Source organism: Hibiscus syriacus, unplaced genomic scaffold (genome assembly GCF_006381635.1).
Source record: "Hibiscus syriacus cultivar Baekdansim isolate YM2019G1 unplaced genomic scaffold, ASM638163v2 tig00110847_pilon, whole genome shotgun sequence".
Classification (NCBI taxonomy): Eukaryota; Viridiplantae; Streptophyta; class Magnoliopsida; order Malvales; family Malvaceae; genus Hibiscus; species Hibiscus syriacus.
In genome coordinates, this window is record NW_024062888.1 from 446920 (window position 1) to 464769 (window position 17850).

The window sequence follows — 17850 nt, forward strand, 5'->3', positions numbered from 1 at the left end:
TGTATACATGTCAGCATAAGGAGCGCTTCCAAGGGACGCCTTACCCCACGTGGTACCAAATCAGCGCAAAGCGAGTTTCAGGGGGCGCGCCTTTCTGCAAAGGGTGTTAAATCGAGAAATATAGTCTGAACAGTGGTTGATCGGTAATTATACTATTTAACGGTGATATATTGGGAAAATCGCCCTGAAAATAATTATGACTCACAATACCTAAAAGTAATACCTAGTTAATTATTTATTGTTTTAATTTAAAAAATTACGAGTTTAAGTTTATCACAACTGAACCGTAATCTATTTTTAATAATTACATGCTCTTATCGATATAACCAAATCAATATCAATTACATAGATGGAATCAAATTTAATAGATGGAGTCAAATTTAATCATGAAAAGGAAAAGAAAAAAAATGTGTTACGACATTAAAGAAACACATTATAAGATCATAAAAACGTCCATTATTTTTAATTAAAAAGAGTAACTAAAATAAAATAACATAAAATCTCAATATGTAAAACATAAAAAATTTAAATAAATTGAAAAAAAAGATAGATAAGATTATGTTATTTGACCAAATACATTATACAATATTTAAATTACACAAATCCCACACAAATCAACTTACTTCAGTGATTAAAGTAATCGTTGTTGTTCTTAGAGGTAATCAGTTCGTGTACTAGCGGCTGTAGTAGGATGATTAAACGTTCATTGTCAAATGGTTGAGAGTTTTTATAACATATACTTTTTATAAACACATTAGCTTAATAAAAAAAATTACACAAAATCCTTAAACTACTAAATCATAAATAGTTACGCATTAAAAACTCACAACCTCTAAAAAGTATAGATCGAAAATTAAAATCATTTTAAACTTTCTAAGGTCAAATCAAATTTTAATTTGAATAAAAAGAAATATTTCTATGAAACTTAAATTAATTTATTTTTGAAAATAAAAATATTAGATAATTTAGGTAATAATTTCAAAAAAAATTGATTTGGATAAAAATGATTATTTTGATTTTAATTAATTCAATTTAATTTGTGACCGAATTAACTGTTTAAATTTTTGTACGGTTCAAGACCTATATATCGGGCTTTGAATAGGATGTTGAAAATCCCAAAACTCCGAAAGCCCAACCCATATGAAGTATCTTCCTTCCAAGAATTGAACACTTCAATTATATACTGATTCGACCCATCGAAATTTGTCTCATGGAATCAAGAGTGCAAACTATTGCGCATGTTCTCTTTGTGCAAAACTAGTTTTACTCTCCAAACTTGGTCACCTATATTTCATCTCCGGCCGCCGGATCTTCTCAGTCGCCGCCGTTACCCTATATTTTGACCTCCATTCGAACTTCCGGTAACTTCCATCTCGCTTGTTTTTTTTCAATTCCCCTTTCTCTCTATCATTTTTTTTTTAAATTTTTTTATCTTTCATCCTCTGTCGTTATGGGTTCGTGAAATTTTATGGTATTGTGTTTTAGATAATATTTTGAGTATGTTATGGCGGGTTTGGTTTTCAATTTATTAAGGAAGCTTCTTGTAATCTGCGTACTTTACCCTAACTATGCAATTTGCTATTTTTTCTTTCGAAATTGTGAACTTTTTAGATTTCGTGTGCAGAACACACCATAGGCACTATTTGGTTTATTAGTACCGCTTTTGTTTTGTTTTTGGAGGTAAAATCATAAAAATGAGCGCGTTTGGATATAAGCAATTAGTAGTTTCTCAAGATTTAGCAAAGTATATGATTCTACTTTTGTGTAGAAAAGTATTGTATTTTTGTACTTATTTTTGTTTAATTTGAATTTACCTATGATTTTGCGTTTCTACTCTGCAGCTTTTCTCCCCCTTTTTTGTGCAATTTTCGGAAAAAGGTGGGGGTGAATATTTGAAAGCGATAACCAACTAGAACCTTGCTTGTTCTGGTTTTGATTATGTATTGATTCCATAACACTGGCATGATTTTGGGTTGTGCATCTGAGTTAATGTTTGGGTCATTGTATCGAAGGAATGACAACATATTGATGGTTTATTTGCAGATAAGTGTTCGTGTTTTTCTATTACTTGCAATGGAGAAGGATAGGTATGTTAGGGAAGACAATGCCTCCAGAGAACGCTGGGATGTAGGAGCCTACAGTGATGAATTAGAGCAAAACGAAAAGCATCACAGTAAGGACAAGAAGAAGAGCAGTCGAGAAGAAGAAAAGGATCACCGAAGTAGGGATAGAGAGCGGGACCGTTCTAAGAGAAGCAACAATGAGGTCTTGAAAGGAAGGGAGAATGAATCCTCAGAGAAGGATAGAGTGTCAGCCAGGGAGAGGAGGAAGGATGACAGAGATGAGCATGGGAAGGACAGAAGTAAAGATAGTAAGGGAAGGGAAAAGAAAGAGATCATGACAGGGATAAGTATAGAGATAAAGAACATGAGCGTGAGAGAGAGAAGGATCGAAAAGATCGAGGAAAGGATAGGGAGAGGGATAGAGAGTCTGAGAAGGAGAGGGGACAGGATAAAAGTAGAGATAGGGACAGAGAAAAGGAAAGAGACAAGGCAAAGGAAAGGGAGAAGGATAGAGAGAGAATTAAGGATCGAGAGAAGGAGAGGGAAGGTGAGAAGGATAGATATCGAGAGAAGGGAAAGGAGAGAAATAAACAGAAAATAGGGAGGAAGATTATGAAGGAAGCAAAGATGGTGAGCTAGCATTAGACTATGAAGAGAGTAGGGGTAAGGATGGAGATGAATTGAATGCTGGACACAATTTGGGTTTAGTGCAGGCAGCTTCTTCAGAGATTGAGGAGCGCATTGTGAGGTAAGTGAATCCTTTAGTCACAGTTGACTTTAACTTGTTTACCTATTAGACAAATTCTTATTGCTTCATTCCATCTCTTATCAAGTGTTACTTGTCATGTAAAATTAATACTCTGAAAAGCATTCTGCTATCATATATTTTAGATGGAAATATTAAGGTCATGCAGTGATTTTGAACTTAATTTTTATAGAGTCAAAATATTTGGTGACCAAGCTAGAAGGCTCTCTAGTTGCACGACTCAGGCTTTATTTCTCAATTTGATGACATATTTTGCCTTTGTTTTGGGATATCATATTTGAAATCTTGTTTGTTTTTCTTAATTATAAAACTTAACCTAATGCAAGTATCCATCTTGGCCTTTTTCCTTTATTTGTCTGCTCAGAATGAAAGAAGAAAGATTGAAGAAGAAATCTGAAGGTATTTCGGAGATTTCAGCATGGGTTAGTAAAAATCGTAAAATTGAGGAGAAAATGAATGCTGAAAAGGAGAAAGCTTTGCAGCTATCAAAAAATTTTGAAGAGCAGGTTTGATTTCTTTGTTCTTTCTTTCCTACAATACTTGGAAAATTGGCTTTTTTTCACTGTAATATTTATTTGCAAGTGATATGAATGACGGTAATAATTAATGCTATGGAGTAAATTTCTCAGGATAATTTCGTTCAGGGAGAAGATGAAGATGAGGAGGCTAATAATCACCCTACTCGTATGTTTCTTCCCTTCCTAAGATTTCTATTTGTAAGATCCGTTATGTGTTTATTGTAGTCCGTTTTTGTTAGTGCCATATTTATCCTTCTTTGTCTTTCTTGAGATGACCAAACCAAACACTTCAACTGATCACGTAAATAACTGAATCATTAATTATAAATAGAGCAGATAATTTAGAATATTTTTTATTCTCATTGATTTAAGTTTATTGTTATTTACAAACCATGTTGTTACTACTGTATCTGTAAAATTACTTCATGGGTAGGTCAAATGGTCTACTTATGGCCAGGGATTCAAATTGCGGTCGCGGTCGCGTTTCGGAGGGCACGCTACCACTATATCGTGGGCATAGCGGGTGCTATTGCGGTGATTGCGGGTGTTGCAGTCAAATAATAGCGTTTTCAGAGGGTGCTATTGCGGTGATTGCGGGTGTTGCAGTCAAATAATAGCGTTTTCAGAGGGCATCACTACCACTATATCTCGGTCGTGGACCGCTATTTAAATCCCTGCTTATGGCCTAGTATATTTAGGGTAGTGTTCATTGTTCTGAATAGGAGTTAATGTTTCATTTCTATTGTCATGACTGTTTTTATTCTTCTATCTCAGCACCTGACTGGTTGGCTTCTTCTTTTTAATTGACAATCTGTTAACAGATGATCTAGCAGGGATGAAAGTTCTTCATGGCCTTGACAAAGTGATGGATGGTGGAGCAGTTGTTTTAACGCTCAAAGATCAAAGCATACTTGCTAATGGTGACATTAATGAAGGTATACAAGTGTTGGGGTGCTACTCATGTATCTTTTTGTCTATGTTTGTGAGGTGACGTAGATTTTTGTGTAACAGAGCTTTCTGGTATGATCCAACAGATATTGATATGCTTGAAAATACTGAAATTGGAGAGCAGAAGCGCCGAGATGAGGCTTACAAGGCTGCAAAGAAGAAAACCGGGGTTTACGATGACAAGTAAGAATCTGATCTGTAATGTGTTAATTTGTATGTGTTTGCTGATAAGTGTGAATATGCTCCATTCTAGCATATGCACATAATTTTGCATTTAATACAAAACTAAGAACCTAAAAGGTTTAAATCTCATCATTTTCTAGCTATAGTTTATCAAATATTTAACCCTATATTGAACAAAAGAATAGATCAAAGTTTAGATACTGGTCTAGGTGTATCTCTATATTGCAGTGTATGCACTATTTTGGAGTGTTATTTCGCTATTGGCATATTTTTTATTTACCTTAATATGTAATCATAGGTTGAACAAAATATAATAGGTCATTTGTTGCCTTGTTTTTATTTAGATACCAGTTTAGGTTTAAGTCTATATTACAATGTACTCAATTTTCTGATGTGAAATTACGTATTAGCCAATTTATTATCTACCTTTAATATGAATTCTGTAATCTAGGTTCCATGATGAGCCTGGTTCGGAGAAAAAAATACTGCCACAATATGATGATCCAATCACTGATGAGGTTTGTTTATAAGCTTGCACTCATGCTTAATCTTTCTTTTTCAAAATTCAATTAAAATCTTACCTTTCAAAGTTTCCTTGTATTTTATTGGAAGAAAAGCAGCATTTGTTTATTGGTGGTTGTTTTTCTTTTTACCTATTTTCAGGGCGTAACTCTGGATGAAAGGGGGCGTTTACTGGTGAAGCTGAAAAGAAATTAGAAGAGGTAATTTTTATTGGTCTTTGAGCTGTTAGAAACTTATTTTAACATTGTAACACCTTAAACCGGTAAGACACACAGTCGACTGATCAGAATGCAACACGGAACCACTCTGGTGGCTAACCGATTTTTTTCTTTTAAAATGGCCATTTGTAACCATTAATGCTAAAATAATCAACTATAATTTAAATAAAATAGTTTACATTAGGAGCTCCCAAAATAATGAGTTACGACTCATACAAAAATATAAATCGGGGTTTACAAATAGACATTCTCTCTAAAGATGAACTCAAGACGTACTCTGCACTAGCTGGGTCTGGATTATTGTTGTCAAAAGTCCTTGGACTGATCCTCGACTAACATGCGTAAGAAAACAAATTCCAAACGCTGAGCTAACTAGCCTAGTGCCACACTAACAACTAATCTATACTAAAAGTGTTCATGACATGCTCAAGCTATCAAGTCTACTGCTATCTATTCTACTATATGTTTTGTTCTACTAGCCCACTCCTCAAGTGTGGACCTTGCACCCAAGCTAGTTTGCTTTAAAACTACTTTAGTGAGTATTATCGAATACTCACCCTCTACGCTATCGTAGACATCATGGTGCGGCTGAGGGTTCTGCATCTCGGAGCTCACACACCCTTCTAGTCCATCCTGTATATGCCCCCTGGAATTATATGCATCGGAAACCATACCCCTAACTAACCCACCCTTTCTTCTAAAGTGTGTTGAGGCCTCAGCAAACATAGTTAGTCAGAAGGGCCTTGGTCCTACCTAAGGATATATATGAACTGAATCTATACTGTCGATAATGCTAGCATTTTCTAAAGGAACTCGGGTGTCCTGGTCGTTTCCTGAGCATCATCCAAGGCTATTTTTATGTCATCCTAATAAATCTTGTTTCTAAGTGTAATTAATATCATTAATATTCTCACTTGCAGTCTTATTTGATGATAAAAAGAAGTGTTTGGGTATCTCGAGTCTAATTCCCTTGAAAACCGACATTTTTGCCCAAAACTGACTGAAAGTATCGATACTAACCAAGAGCATCGATACTACTGCAAAAGTTTCGATACTTTTAAATTTTCTGTTATGCCTAGTTTCGAAACTTTATGGGAGTTTCGAAACTAAGACCCAAAGTTTCAATACTCTTGAAAGAGTATCGATACTTTTGCCCAGAAACTCACGAATTTCTCCAAAACAAAGAACTAGTATCGATACTATCCCAATAGTATCGATAATTTACCTGCAGTAATCATATAACACATACTAAAATGCTATAATTCAATCCCAAAGACCATAGTGAGTTCCCCAAACATGCTTAAAGTTTTATTTGATCAACAAGGGTCATAATAGAGGCTTTAAACACATTTATAACTCTAAAATGAGAATTTCACCATGAAATTGCTTATGATGCTCAACTCAACCATTTAAACTATTTGAACTTCTAATGACTCACTAAGAGCATGGAAGAGTTGTAAAGGTGTTACCTTGCTTCTTGGATGGCTAGAAACTTTCTCAACTCACTCAAGATTCAACTTTTCTTTTCTTTAGCTCTTGAGCTTTCTCTTATCTCCTTCACTAAACAAAATGAGAAAATGGATTACCAATCCATCTAGGGGTTGAATAACATCTAAACAAACTCCCTATAACTCAAAACTTAGCAAGAGTCCATAGATTCCCCAAATCTCTCAAGACCCATTTTTTGTTCTATGGATAAAAACTAGTGAAACTCAAAATGAAGCTAGAAGGATGAGGTTTAATAATCTTACCTTGGATGGATCCAACTAGGCTTGAATTTCTTTGAGATTCTTACTTAAAGAAAGATAGAAGAAGAGAGAAAGATAAGAAGATAGGAAGAGTGTTTGGTGTGTTGTTAGGGGGTTCTTCACTGTGAAAACATAATATAAGGAGGGATTTTCAGCTTCCAAAATAGTTATGGGTGAACTACACTTTTAGTCCCTTTACTTTTATTATCATGAATTACTCATCTCCCTCATTAACTCTCTGGGCCCTAACTCAAGCTCACTAACAACAACTTGGTCCAACTAATATAATAAGATCCAATGGCTCAACTTTAGGATTCGGGTAGACCTAAACTACTAACCCGAGATTCAGGGTGTTACAAACATTTTTCTACTCTGATGTTCCTCCTTTTATTTTCCTTTCATTCCCTTGGCAGCTCCGTAAAAGGTTACAAGGAGTTACCCCTAATAACCGTGTTGAAGATCTTAATAATGCTGCTAAGATTTCATCGGATTATTATACCCAAGAGGAAATGCTACGGTTTAAAAAGCTCAAAAAGAAGAAAGCGTTGCGAAAGAAAGAGAAGTTGGATATAAATGCTCTTGAAGCAGAAGCCATCTCTTCCGGGCTTGGTGCTGGAGATCTTGGTTCTAGAAATGACTCTAGAAGGCTAGCAATTAAAGAGGAGGAGGCCAGATCTGAGGCTGAAAAGAGAAATAGTGCATACCAAGCAGCATATGCCAAAGCAGACGAGGCATCTAAGCTTCTCCGGCTTGAAACTCTTACAGTAAAACCTGAAGAAGATGAAAATCAAGTTTTGCTGATGATGAAGAGGATCTTTATAAATCGCTTGAAAAAGCAAGGAAGTTGGCTCTTAAAAAGCAAGAAGAAAAATCAGGTCCACAAGCTATTGCGCTTCTTGCTACAAAAGCCGCCAGCAATCAAACTGCAGATGATCAAAACACCTCCACTGGAGAGGCACAGGATTACAAGGTTGTAATCACAGAGATGGAGGAGTTTGTATGGGGTCTTCAGCTTGATGAAGGTTTGATTTCTTTCAAATTATGTCACTATGATCTTGTTCTAAACATTATCACTTTTTTTTGTACTGCCAGCTACTGTATCATCCGCTGAAAATCTGGATTATATATTTTAGCCTCACAGTTTCCTGTGCTGGGGTAGTCTCATGGATTTTAGGTTCTAGATTTTACACTAGTCACGCATTCCTGTGCTGGGGTAGTCCTTTTTTTTCTCGTTTGGCCACACATGCATAGACCAGCCAACTTCCCTTTTTTCAATAATAATAATAAAAGAATTATCTTTATCTACATCATATCTTTCTGGTAAATAATAATGTTTAATGTTGGTTTGGTTTTCAGAAGCCCATAAGCCCGACAGTGAAGATGTTTTCATGGAAGAGGATGAAGTGCCTGGAGCTTCTGAACAAGACCAAAAAAATGCAGAAAATGAGAAGGGTGGATGGTCGGAAGTGGCTGATACTAGTGCTGATGAAAAGCCTGCTAACGAGGATGAGATTGTTCCAGATGAAACCATTCACGAAGTTGCAGTTGGGAAAGGATTATCAGGTGCATTGAAGCTGCTTAAGATCGAGGAACACTTAAAGAAACTATTGAATGGGGTGGCCGGAACATGGACAAGAAAAAGAGCAAACTTGTTGGCATTGTAGACGAAGATCGTCAAAATGATAGATTTAAAGATATTCGCATCGAAAGGACAGATGAATTTGGTCGAATTGTAAGTACTTCAATCTCATCTATTTCTTTCTTAAGTTTATGCCTTGGGATTATAGTTCTATTCTATTAATGTCAAATAACAGAAAAAACCTACCTTTGTCAAGGATTAGAAATGCTTCAAGTTAATGTGCATGCTGAAGCGTATTGCTTTTTTGGTAACAGAAAAAACATAACTATGTCCTATTATATATGCATCTGAGCTTACAAATTATGAATTTCTCACATCTCCAGATGACTCCCAAGGAAGCCTTCCGGAATCTTTCCCATAAATTTCATGGCAAGGGGCCAGGCAAAATAAAGCAAGAAAAACGGATGAAGCAATATCAGGAAGAATTGAAGCTGAAGCAAATGAAAAATTCAGATACACCTTCACTTTCAGTGGAGAGGATGAGGGATGCTCAAGCTCAGCTGAAAACACCCTACCTTGTCCTTAGTGGTCATGTCAAACCAGGGTATGTTTCATCTTTCCTTGGGTTAATTTGCGATTTCTGCTTGTTGGGTTTAAACTAAATTTTAGTTCAAGTCATGTACCCAGAGTTGGGATGTACTAAGTTTCTTCTTCTTTCTTGTCTAAAAATAGTGGCCTTAAATTATTCTGAATGGAAGGACATTCAACGATCTTGGTACCTTAAAACAACTTTGTCCACATCATTGGTAATATATCTTTCGTTCTGGGTGTGCGACCTTGTTGCTGTTAGTCTGATATGCAGTAACCGGAATTTGTTCTTGCAGGAAATGAAGTTTGGTTTACCATTTTATGCTGCTGATATGGCTTACCACTGCTTATAATTCTTAATCACTTACTAAAGGGCTTGTTCGTTACATTTTTAATAGGTTGCAATTGTTCATCATTTCTTTTATGTGATTAATTTCAGGCAAACTAGTGATCCTGCAAGCGGCTTTGCTACTGTTGAGAAGGATTTTCCAGGAAGCTTGACACCTATGATTGGTGATAGAAAGGCAAGTTATTTCTTACCTTGCGTTACAAGATACATGAAAACCTGTCATATTTTATTGCCATGGAATTGGTTTTCAGGCATAGTTCTATTTATTTATTATAGATGTTTATGATACTGTAACTCTTTATTAATGCGGATGATTTTATCGGTGTCTCAAATTTTTTGAACTTTTGCTATCAAGTTATTATGTTTAGTAATTTTTGTTTACCATTCCAATTCAATAGGTTGAGCATTTCTTGGGAATCAAGCGCAAGGCTGAGCATGGGAATTCAGGCGCACCAAAGAAGCCTAAAACTTGAAATTTCAGCCAGTAAGAAGCTATGATAATGCCGATTAACATGATATGGTTTCGGTATATTTGCTTGGAAGTGGGTTGTTGGAATCGGTCGTATGATACAGGTAACACAAACGCAAGTTGTAGAGAATCTAAAACAAACTTTGATTCCAATACCATGGTTATGGATAATTTGACTTGTTTTTGTTACGAATGTTCAATGGATGGGAGTATGATTCAACCATGGAAGAGCCAAAAGAGATAAAATTTCATATGTAATCGATGTATTATCCAAGTGCCAAATGCATACTAGTTAATTCTGATTTATTTTTGCATCCTGAATACATTTGCAGTGTAAAATTAATAATAGTGGTTTAGGCATCGCATCACCTCTTGCAGTATTATGCATAGGAGAGTAAATATAACATGCCCTTTGCATAAGACTACGAAGTAGAAAATATTATATTTTTCATAATATTTTTGGTTATGCACAATGTATATTTTTTTATTACAATCGAAAATATTATAAATTTATATAATATTTTAAGTTGAACATATAAGTTGAAAATAACCTCAAATTAAGTTGCCACATAACAGAATTACCTGCGCTGGGAACCATTATGTGGAAATTGGAAAGGGAAAAGTCCAATTTTATTCCAAATTCAAATTCAAGTTAGTAGGAGGATAAAATGACAGTTTCTTGAGTTTTGACCCACTAAACAATGGATAATATAACTCCGTACAAAAGCATCAGTTTCAATTAAGAGAACAGACTTCTGAAATCTATGATCTAAAGAAACCACCAACAAAGATACAAAAACCTCATATAAAACCTATGATCCAAGTTTCAAAAAAGTTAGCAATACTTGATTATTTCTTGTGCTAATAATCTCTTGCTACGATCTTGAACTTCCCTGTCTGTTGTTGCTGCAAACAGAAGAAAGCCACACAATCAAAAACAAAATTTCAGCAAGCAACACTGCTCACAGTCCCACAGTTGATGCCTTGATGATATATACTGCAATAACCATGAACGATAACAAAAAAGTAATCCAAATTATGCAGAAAGCTTAAAAGAATGTACCTTCTTCCATAGCTCAGTGTGGGGTTTGCAAAACCCTGCCACAACAACACCCTTCTTTCCTTCTTTATATTCAATGCAGAGATCTTCGTTCAACCCACAGGTGACATGAAACTCCAACCCACATTTGGACTCCGAGCACTCAATAACACATCCCTTCCTGGTTTTACAAACATAACATTTGCCTTTCCATCTCTTCTCCGGCACCCTTGAACAGTCAATCATTTCCCTTCCTTCAGGATCCCCAAAGAACACCTCCGGAACCAAAAGAGCACAAACCAAATGAGCCCACTTACCGTCATCAGTCGTGGGCTTCATCGCACCTACTTTGCTCGGACATAGGCAACAAGAAAAGGGCCTATCTTCATCAGTTTTATCAGATTTGGAGGCTAAGCAAAGGTTGCAAAACCAATCACCTTCTGGGATTTGTCTTATCAATGGATTCCCATAACATGTGGAATGTACCATTAAATCACATCCATCACAAAATACAATTGGATCTTTTGGATCCCCATCCGTACTTTTACAGATATCACACAGAATCCCATCTTCCTCCTCTTCTTCTTTGCTAACTTGTTCTAAAGGCAGCATTTCATTTTCTTTATTTTCTTCACCACTAACGTTGATGCAATTTTTGTAACTTTTTTCAGTTTGGGTTTTCTCGTTTTCCCTCAAAACCTCTTTTTCAACATCAAGAATGCATCTTTTGGGGCCTTTAGGAAGTGGGGGTTTCTTGGTTTTCTCTGCAACAGGGATTTCATTTTCCTTGTTTTCTTCTTCCTGCCTAGTTTTGATGCATTTGGGGGGAGAATTTTCAAATGGGGTTTTCTTGCTTCTATCCAAAATCTCATCTTGAGCGTCAAAAGTGCATATTTTGGGACTTTTACAAATTGGGTTTACACTATTTTCCTCTGGTTCTAATTGCTTCGCATACTCAACATTCAAATCAAAAGGCAAAAGAGGCTTACCAGAATCGAAATCAGGACGTAAAGCCCGTATCCTTTTCTTGGCGGGCAAGCAATACGTGGTGGTTTCACCCACTGGAACACCCCTGGACTCCTTCCTTTTCTTCGTCGGGAGACAAAAAGAATTGGCTTTGCTGCCACTGAACTCATCGTCTCGTCCTTCTTCTTCTTGTTGCAAAAGCCTAAATCTTTTGAGAGGTGGTAAGACTTGAAATCTGCTATCCATTTTCTATTGAACAGATTTTCTGCAAATAGAAAATTGAAATTTTTTTCTTTAGGTTTTGTTGGAGATCTAGTGGAAGAATTAAAGATTGGGTTTTGGTTTTAGAATTTAAAAGGGTATTTCATTTCAGATTTGAATTGAAAAATGAGAGGGTTTTGAAGTTGGTGGGAAGAGAAGCCGGGAACTGGGTAAATCTTTTGTTTTTGTTTTCGATTTGTGGCGGCAAAAGAAGACACAGTCATCTGGGAGTAAAAACTATTCTTTTAGTCACCCAACTTTTCATGTGTTTTTATTTTGACCATTCAAATTTTCTTTTAAAAAAATTAGTTTCATCATTCATTTTTCGAAATTGATTATTTTGAATCAAAGAAAAAAAATGAAAAGGCGAGGTGGAACACTTTTTAATGGCAAAAAAATAGTTTCCTAAATTGAGTCTTGCCTTAGGCTCGTAAATTATTTGTATAGTTCGTAATATTGAGTCATACCTTCATTTTCCGATAAGTTCTAAGATTACTTTCTTAAAACTTTAATAACCAAAATAAAAACATTCATATTTTAGTGACCATTATTTTAATTTATCATTTCTTTTATTTAGTGAAAATTAGGTATTAATGTCACGTTTGGTATATAAATAAGAACAAATTCAATTATTGCTCTAGTTATTTAATTTTAAAAAAAAAATTGTAATATAAAGAATAATATAAATTTAAATTTGAAATTAGAAATATGAGAACCGATTTAAGTAAACAAATAACTTATAAAAATAATCCCTTAAAAAATAACTCTTCAATATATATATATATATATATATATATATATATATATATCCTATTCCTTCGAATTAAGCCAAGCTGTTGACTAAAAATTATCAAGAAAAGTGAATTTTACTAATCATAGCATAAATAGAAGAAAAAATTAAAACATATACTACACATTTAGTATCTAAAATATCAATTTTGTTTCATTTTATACCTAAATTTTCATTTATTTTAAAATCATACTTGACGTTTGTTTCTTGTTTCATTTTAATATATCATCGTTACAAATTTAACAACACTGCACTATTATAAGAAAATTAATTTATCACTTAATTATCTTCTCATTTCTATTTTGATAATTAAAATTTAAAATTTTTCAATTTAACTACTCAAATTTAAAATTACTCATGTTTTAATCACTCTAATTTATTTTACTCATAATTTTAATAATATGATATTTTTATTATTATTATTTTATTAATATATAATTAAAATAAAAATAAAAGTTAGAGTAATTAAATTAGGAATAATTTAAAAGTAAGTATTGAAAAATAAACTTGTTGAGTGATAAATGATACAATTTACCCATAAAAAAGTGTACATACAACACCTCTATTAAGTTTTTAACGACAATGTACCAAAACAAAATAAAAAATAACCATTAGATGTGATTTTGAAATAAATGAAAGTTCAGATAATAAAACGAAATAAAAATGACAGTTTAGTTACTAAGTGTACCCAAAATATATTTAAAATAAATGAACAGTTAGATAGTCCCTCAATTATAAGCCACAGTTAACCAAACCTTTAAATAAATATACATAATCATCCTTTCTTATTTTGAAGACTTTTGGCCTTCAATATACTCGATTATTCCTGAAATGCCTGTTTCCAACACGCATTAGATATATATATATATATATTGAACATATCCATGTTAAACACATACCTGTATTCTCATCGGAGTACGAGTAATACAAACTACTATTCGGCGTCTGAGATGCCAAGTTGCTATTATAATAAATGGTAGCCCGGTTTTCATGCTAAACAACTACAATCTACGTTCTGAAACAGTTGCATACCTGCACGGTTTGCGGTGGCACCATACCAGACCCGAGCACTCGATAGAATATAGCCGAAGAAAGGTCTTGATGCACAAAGAAAGGGATGAAGCAAAGAAACGATTCTTTCTTTGATATATAACTTCCTGGAATAGTCTGCATACCTGCATGTTCGTGATGATGTCATATCAAAGCCCGAGCACCCTCGATAGGGATATAGCTGGAAAAAAAACTACCGATGCATGAAAGAGAGAAACCAAGGAAAGTATTCTCCGAAGTTTAACTGCTTGTAACAGTTTGCGCACCTGTTGACGGTTTGACGTCATGAATCACGTCAAGCATTGGATCCTTTGATAGGATGTAGCTGAACAAAAATCCTGACCCATCAAGAATTGCACAAGCGTTCTGAGCGATTGCACTTACACAGAAAACCAACAGTTCCTTTTGGGCGACATCAATGGGGAGAATCTTATTCTTAAACCAGTTCCGGGAAATACCTGTTTAAGAATGAACCACCAAGTCAGGAAGAAGCACCTCTGGAAATAACATGGTAAAGTAGAATCCTGAACCATCAATTGTATTTGGAGGGAAAAGCAATGTGTTGATAAGAATTCACCAGCAGTTTTAATGTCCGGCTTGGCCATGAGAAAGGGGGTCACAATCTGCAATATAAAAATGGGAATAAGAATATACTTTTTTTGTTTATAAGAATTGAAGTTCTCGTTAAAAACCCTCTTCATAATTACTAAACACCAAGAAAGGTATTCGACAAAAAGTGAAAGGAGAAAAAGAATACCTAGTAGTTTTATTAATAATAGGGCTAAAATTATCCGAAAATTACAGACACCAATTTATCAAAACCTTTACAACCATAACCTATTACAAACAAGGATACACCACAAAACTCCCCTATAATTACCCTAACCCTTTTCAGCTAATTCATCCTCTTCCCAATTTGCACTTCTATTAATGACCCTTAGAAGTATTCCATCCCTATTAACTGCCATAGCAACCTCATTAACAATTGATTCATAAAGAGGAGGGAACACTGAAAGATTCTTAATCCACTCTACAACGTTCCTGCTGTCACATTCCAATATCAACCTCCCCTTCTCGCACCAGTTCGACCTCGATATAAGAGAGAGACCAGCTTCGACTGCCTTTAGTTCAGCCAAAGCCGGAGGGCCTGGTCCAATGGGTTCCGAGAAATATTCGATTACCCTACCACTTGAGTCCCTTAACAAACCCCCAATGCCACCCTTTTTCCAATCCCTATTCACCGCTCCATCCACGTTCATCTTTAGGAAACCAGCCGGTGGAGGTGACCAGGACCACGATGCCACTAAGGATTGATGTAACCTCCTCGAAACAGTATAGGAATCTGCTAGCGATGGGTCACCAATCAAGGAGTCCATAGGAATCATAGAATGAGGGTACTAAGCTGACAACCAAGATGCAAGGCGAAATCTCGAAAGGAAAAAGAGGTGTGCAGCGTCAACAGACCCCTTCTCAAAGACAACAGAATTTCTAAATTTCCAGATTGACCAAACCGTAACACCTGGAATAAAAGGCCAAATACTTGAATTCGGAAATTCTAGAAAACGTCATAAACTATCTCCAGTTAAAATAGCCGAAGTAGATAAAAGCTTGTGACCTTAAGAAACCTTCCTCGTTCAATGGATCGACAGTCATACGAATGAAGAAGACGTTGCGCACCAAAGCAAAGTTATAGTCGCCATCAGCATCACATACAATGAGCTAGAAACTTTGAGTTATATTCAGTGGTTTGGTGAAATTACTGAAACCAATATCACATTATTTTTTATGTATTTCTTGTTGCCAATTTCATACCACCAATAGTACAGCTCTGACATACACCAAAAGCAAGGGAATTGTGCAGATCTTGAAAAACTTTAGATCCAGAAGCAAAATCGTGGAAATCCTCACATTTCTATTTTTAACCCTTATCTTGCTGCAATTCTACCTGACATACCTCAGTTGTGTATCTTCTTATCTGCAACTACCGGAAGGAAAGGATGTGCATAAGTTCCAGGGATGGACCGTGGGGGTAACAGGATGTGCATAAGTTCCAGGGATGGACCGTGGGGGCATGTTACCTGCCGTTAACTTCTTCATTAATCCAATGCGCAGAGCAACTAATGCCTAAGAACTTAGTTTACCATAAAACTATTGAAAATTCTGTCAGGAAAATAAAAATGGAGTAATAGGCAAATTCAAGTGACTTACAATTCCCTCAAGTTTGGAAGGTTCATTGAAGATGAAGGCAGCTCAACCGTCAAGCGATTGTTCTCAAGATGACTACGTAAGACAAAATCTTAGTCAGTAAATTCTTTACAAAAGAATCACAATTAGGAAAAGAAGACTTTGTGTTTATATGATCTTTAGCTCCACACATCGTATAATATCTGGTATTGAACCAGTCAAGGAACTCCCATCAAGCCATCTGTAAGGAAAATATAAGAAATTAGTTTGTTTGGGGGTAAAATGGATTCATCAATCAATTGAATTAAACAGATAGCAAAGGCAAGAATGGAGTTCGGAGCTCACAGTTCAACCAAACTGCTTAATTTCGTAAAATCAAAAGGTATGTTCCCGGTCAAATTCTTGCTGGATAAAAGGATGCCAAGCACCACAAATAAAACAAGTTAAAAGGTACTCATATTTGATCCAGATATTAGTGAAGAACTGCTTTAACAGAAGTGGGAAAGAATCTAAGGTGGCGTAAATCTTTACACTGACACTATCTTTGTCTGTCTATTGGAATTACACCACACCCATGACCATGGAACAGGCAAGCACGGGCAGGGCCGTGGCTAGGTTATCGGGTCCCTGTGCAAATTTTTATAAAGGGGCCCCTATTTTTCTAGATATATTTGATTTTGGGATACCTATTTTATGATTTTTAATGGCAACAACTGATAAATATACTCGATTTCGGGACCCCTATTTTTATGCTTCTTAATAATAATAACTGATAGATATATTCGATTTCAGGGCCTCTATTTTATGCTTATTAATGACAATAATTGATAAATATACTTTTTTTTCAATTAGGCACGAAATAAAATGATAGGCACTAAACTGGAATAAAGATTATGATTTATGGATGTTAACCAATTGCAAAACTAGGATAAGCAATTAGAGTTTTCTAATAACGTTTAACTGTTTTGTTGAGAATCAAGTGGGAGTAATATTATATTAAACGTTATATGAAAGTCATTTTTTAAAGTCCATCACTCTCTCTTAACTCTAACAAACACTCTCTTAACTCTACACTTAGACTAGAACCGTACAATAATATAAACATTAATAATAAAAAAGTAAAGTCCAATGAAAGCCCAACTCAGTGATTCACTCAAAACTCAACTCAACTCACCTGCATCATTATACCGCCAACCGAAGCATAACTGGATGATGAAGACTTCTTTGACAATTATACGATTTTGGGCCCTATTTTTATGCAAGTGACTGAGGGGCCCTACGCGGTCGCGCAGTTTGCGCCCCCTCAGCCACGGCCCTGAGCACGGGTCACCACCTTCCTGTGCCCACTCAGCTGATGGGTAGAGTGTGACCACATTAACAACAAGCACTTCTGCAACTCACAAAAATCTATTTTCAGAGACATTATGACCAAGACTATGCAAAGAGTGCATTCTAATCATCTATATATACTGAATGAAACTTAACCTTACTTACCATCCACAGAACCATCGTTTTTCTCCAGATACCTGTATATCTCAATAAAGTTCAATAGTGGCCCCTTGGAAGAATCAAATGTCTTCCCAAATCTAAATGATAATACAAAGGGGAG

At 35.4% G+C, this 17850-nt stretch overlaps 1 protein-coding gene and 1 pseudogene across 1 annotated transcript; one reads left to right on the forward strand and one right to left on the reverse strand.

Annotated features, from left to right (window-relative positions):
• The first annotated feature begins 1221 nt into the window (after positions 1–1221).
• On the forward strand, positions 1222–10055 carry LOC120143448 (annotated as a pseudogene).
• Positions 10056–10735: 680 nt separating this feature from the next.
• LOC120143449 (bromodomain-containing protein 1) lies at positions 10736–12263 on the reverse strand. Its single transcript, XM_039157768.1, has 2 exons — positions 11015–12263; positions 10736–10857 (listed from the first exon to the last, which is right to left on the reverse strand). The coding sequence occupies exons 1-2, from the start codon at positions 12200–12202 to the stop codon at positions 10813–10815; spliced, it is 1233 nt and encodes a 410-aa protein (XP_039013699.1). The 5' UTR covers positions 12203–12263; the 3' UTR covers positions 10736–10812.
• Between the last annotated feature and the right edge of the window lie 5587 nt (positions 12264–17850).

Bases quoted from the DNA above. Each gene is read 5' to 3' on its own strand.
- LOC120143449 (XM_039157768.1), bottom strand. From the start codon at position 12,202: ATGGATAGCAGATTTCAAGTCTTACCACCTCTCAAAAGATTTAGGCTT. The intron at 10,858-11,014 runs GTACATTCTTTT...TTCTGTTTGCAG, and splicing joins ACACTGAGCTATGGAAGAAG to CAACAACAGACAGGGAAGTT.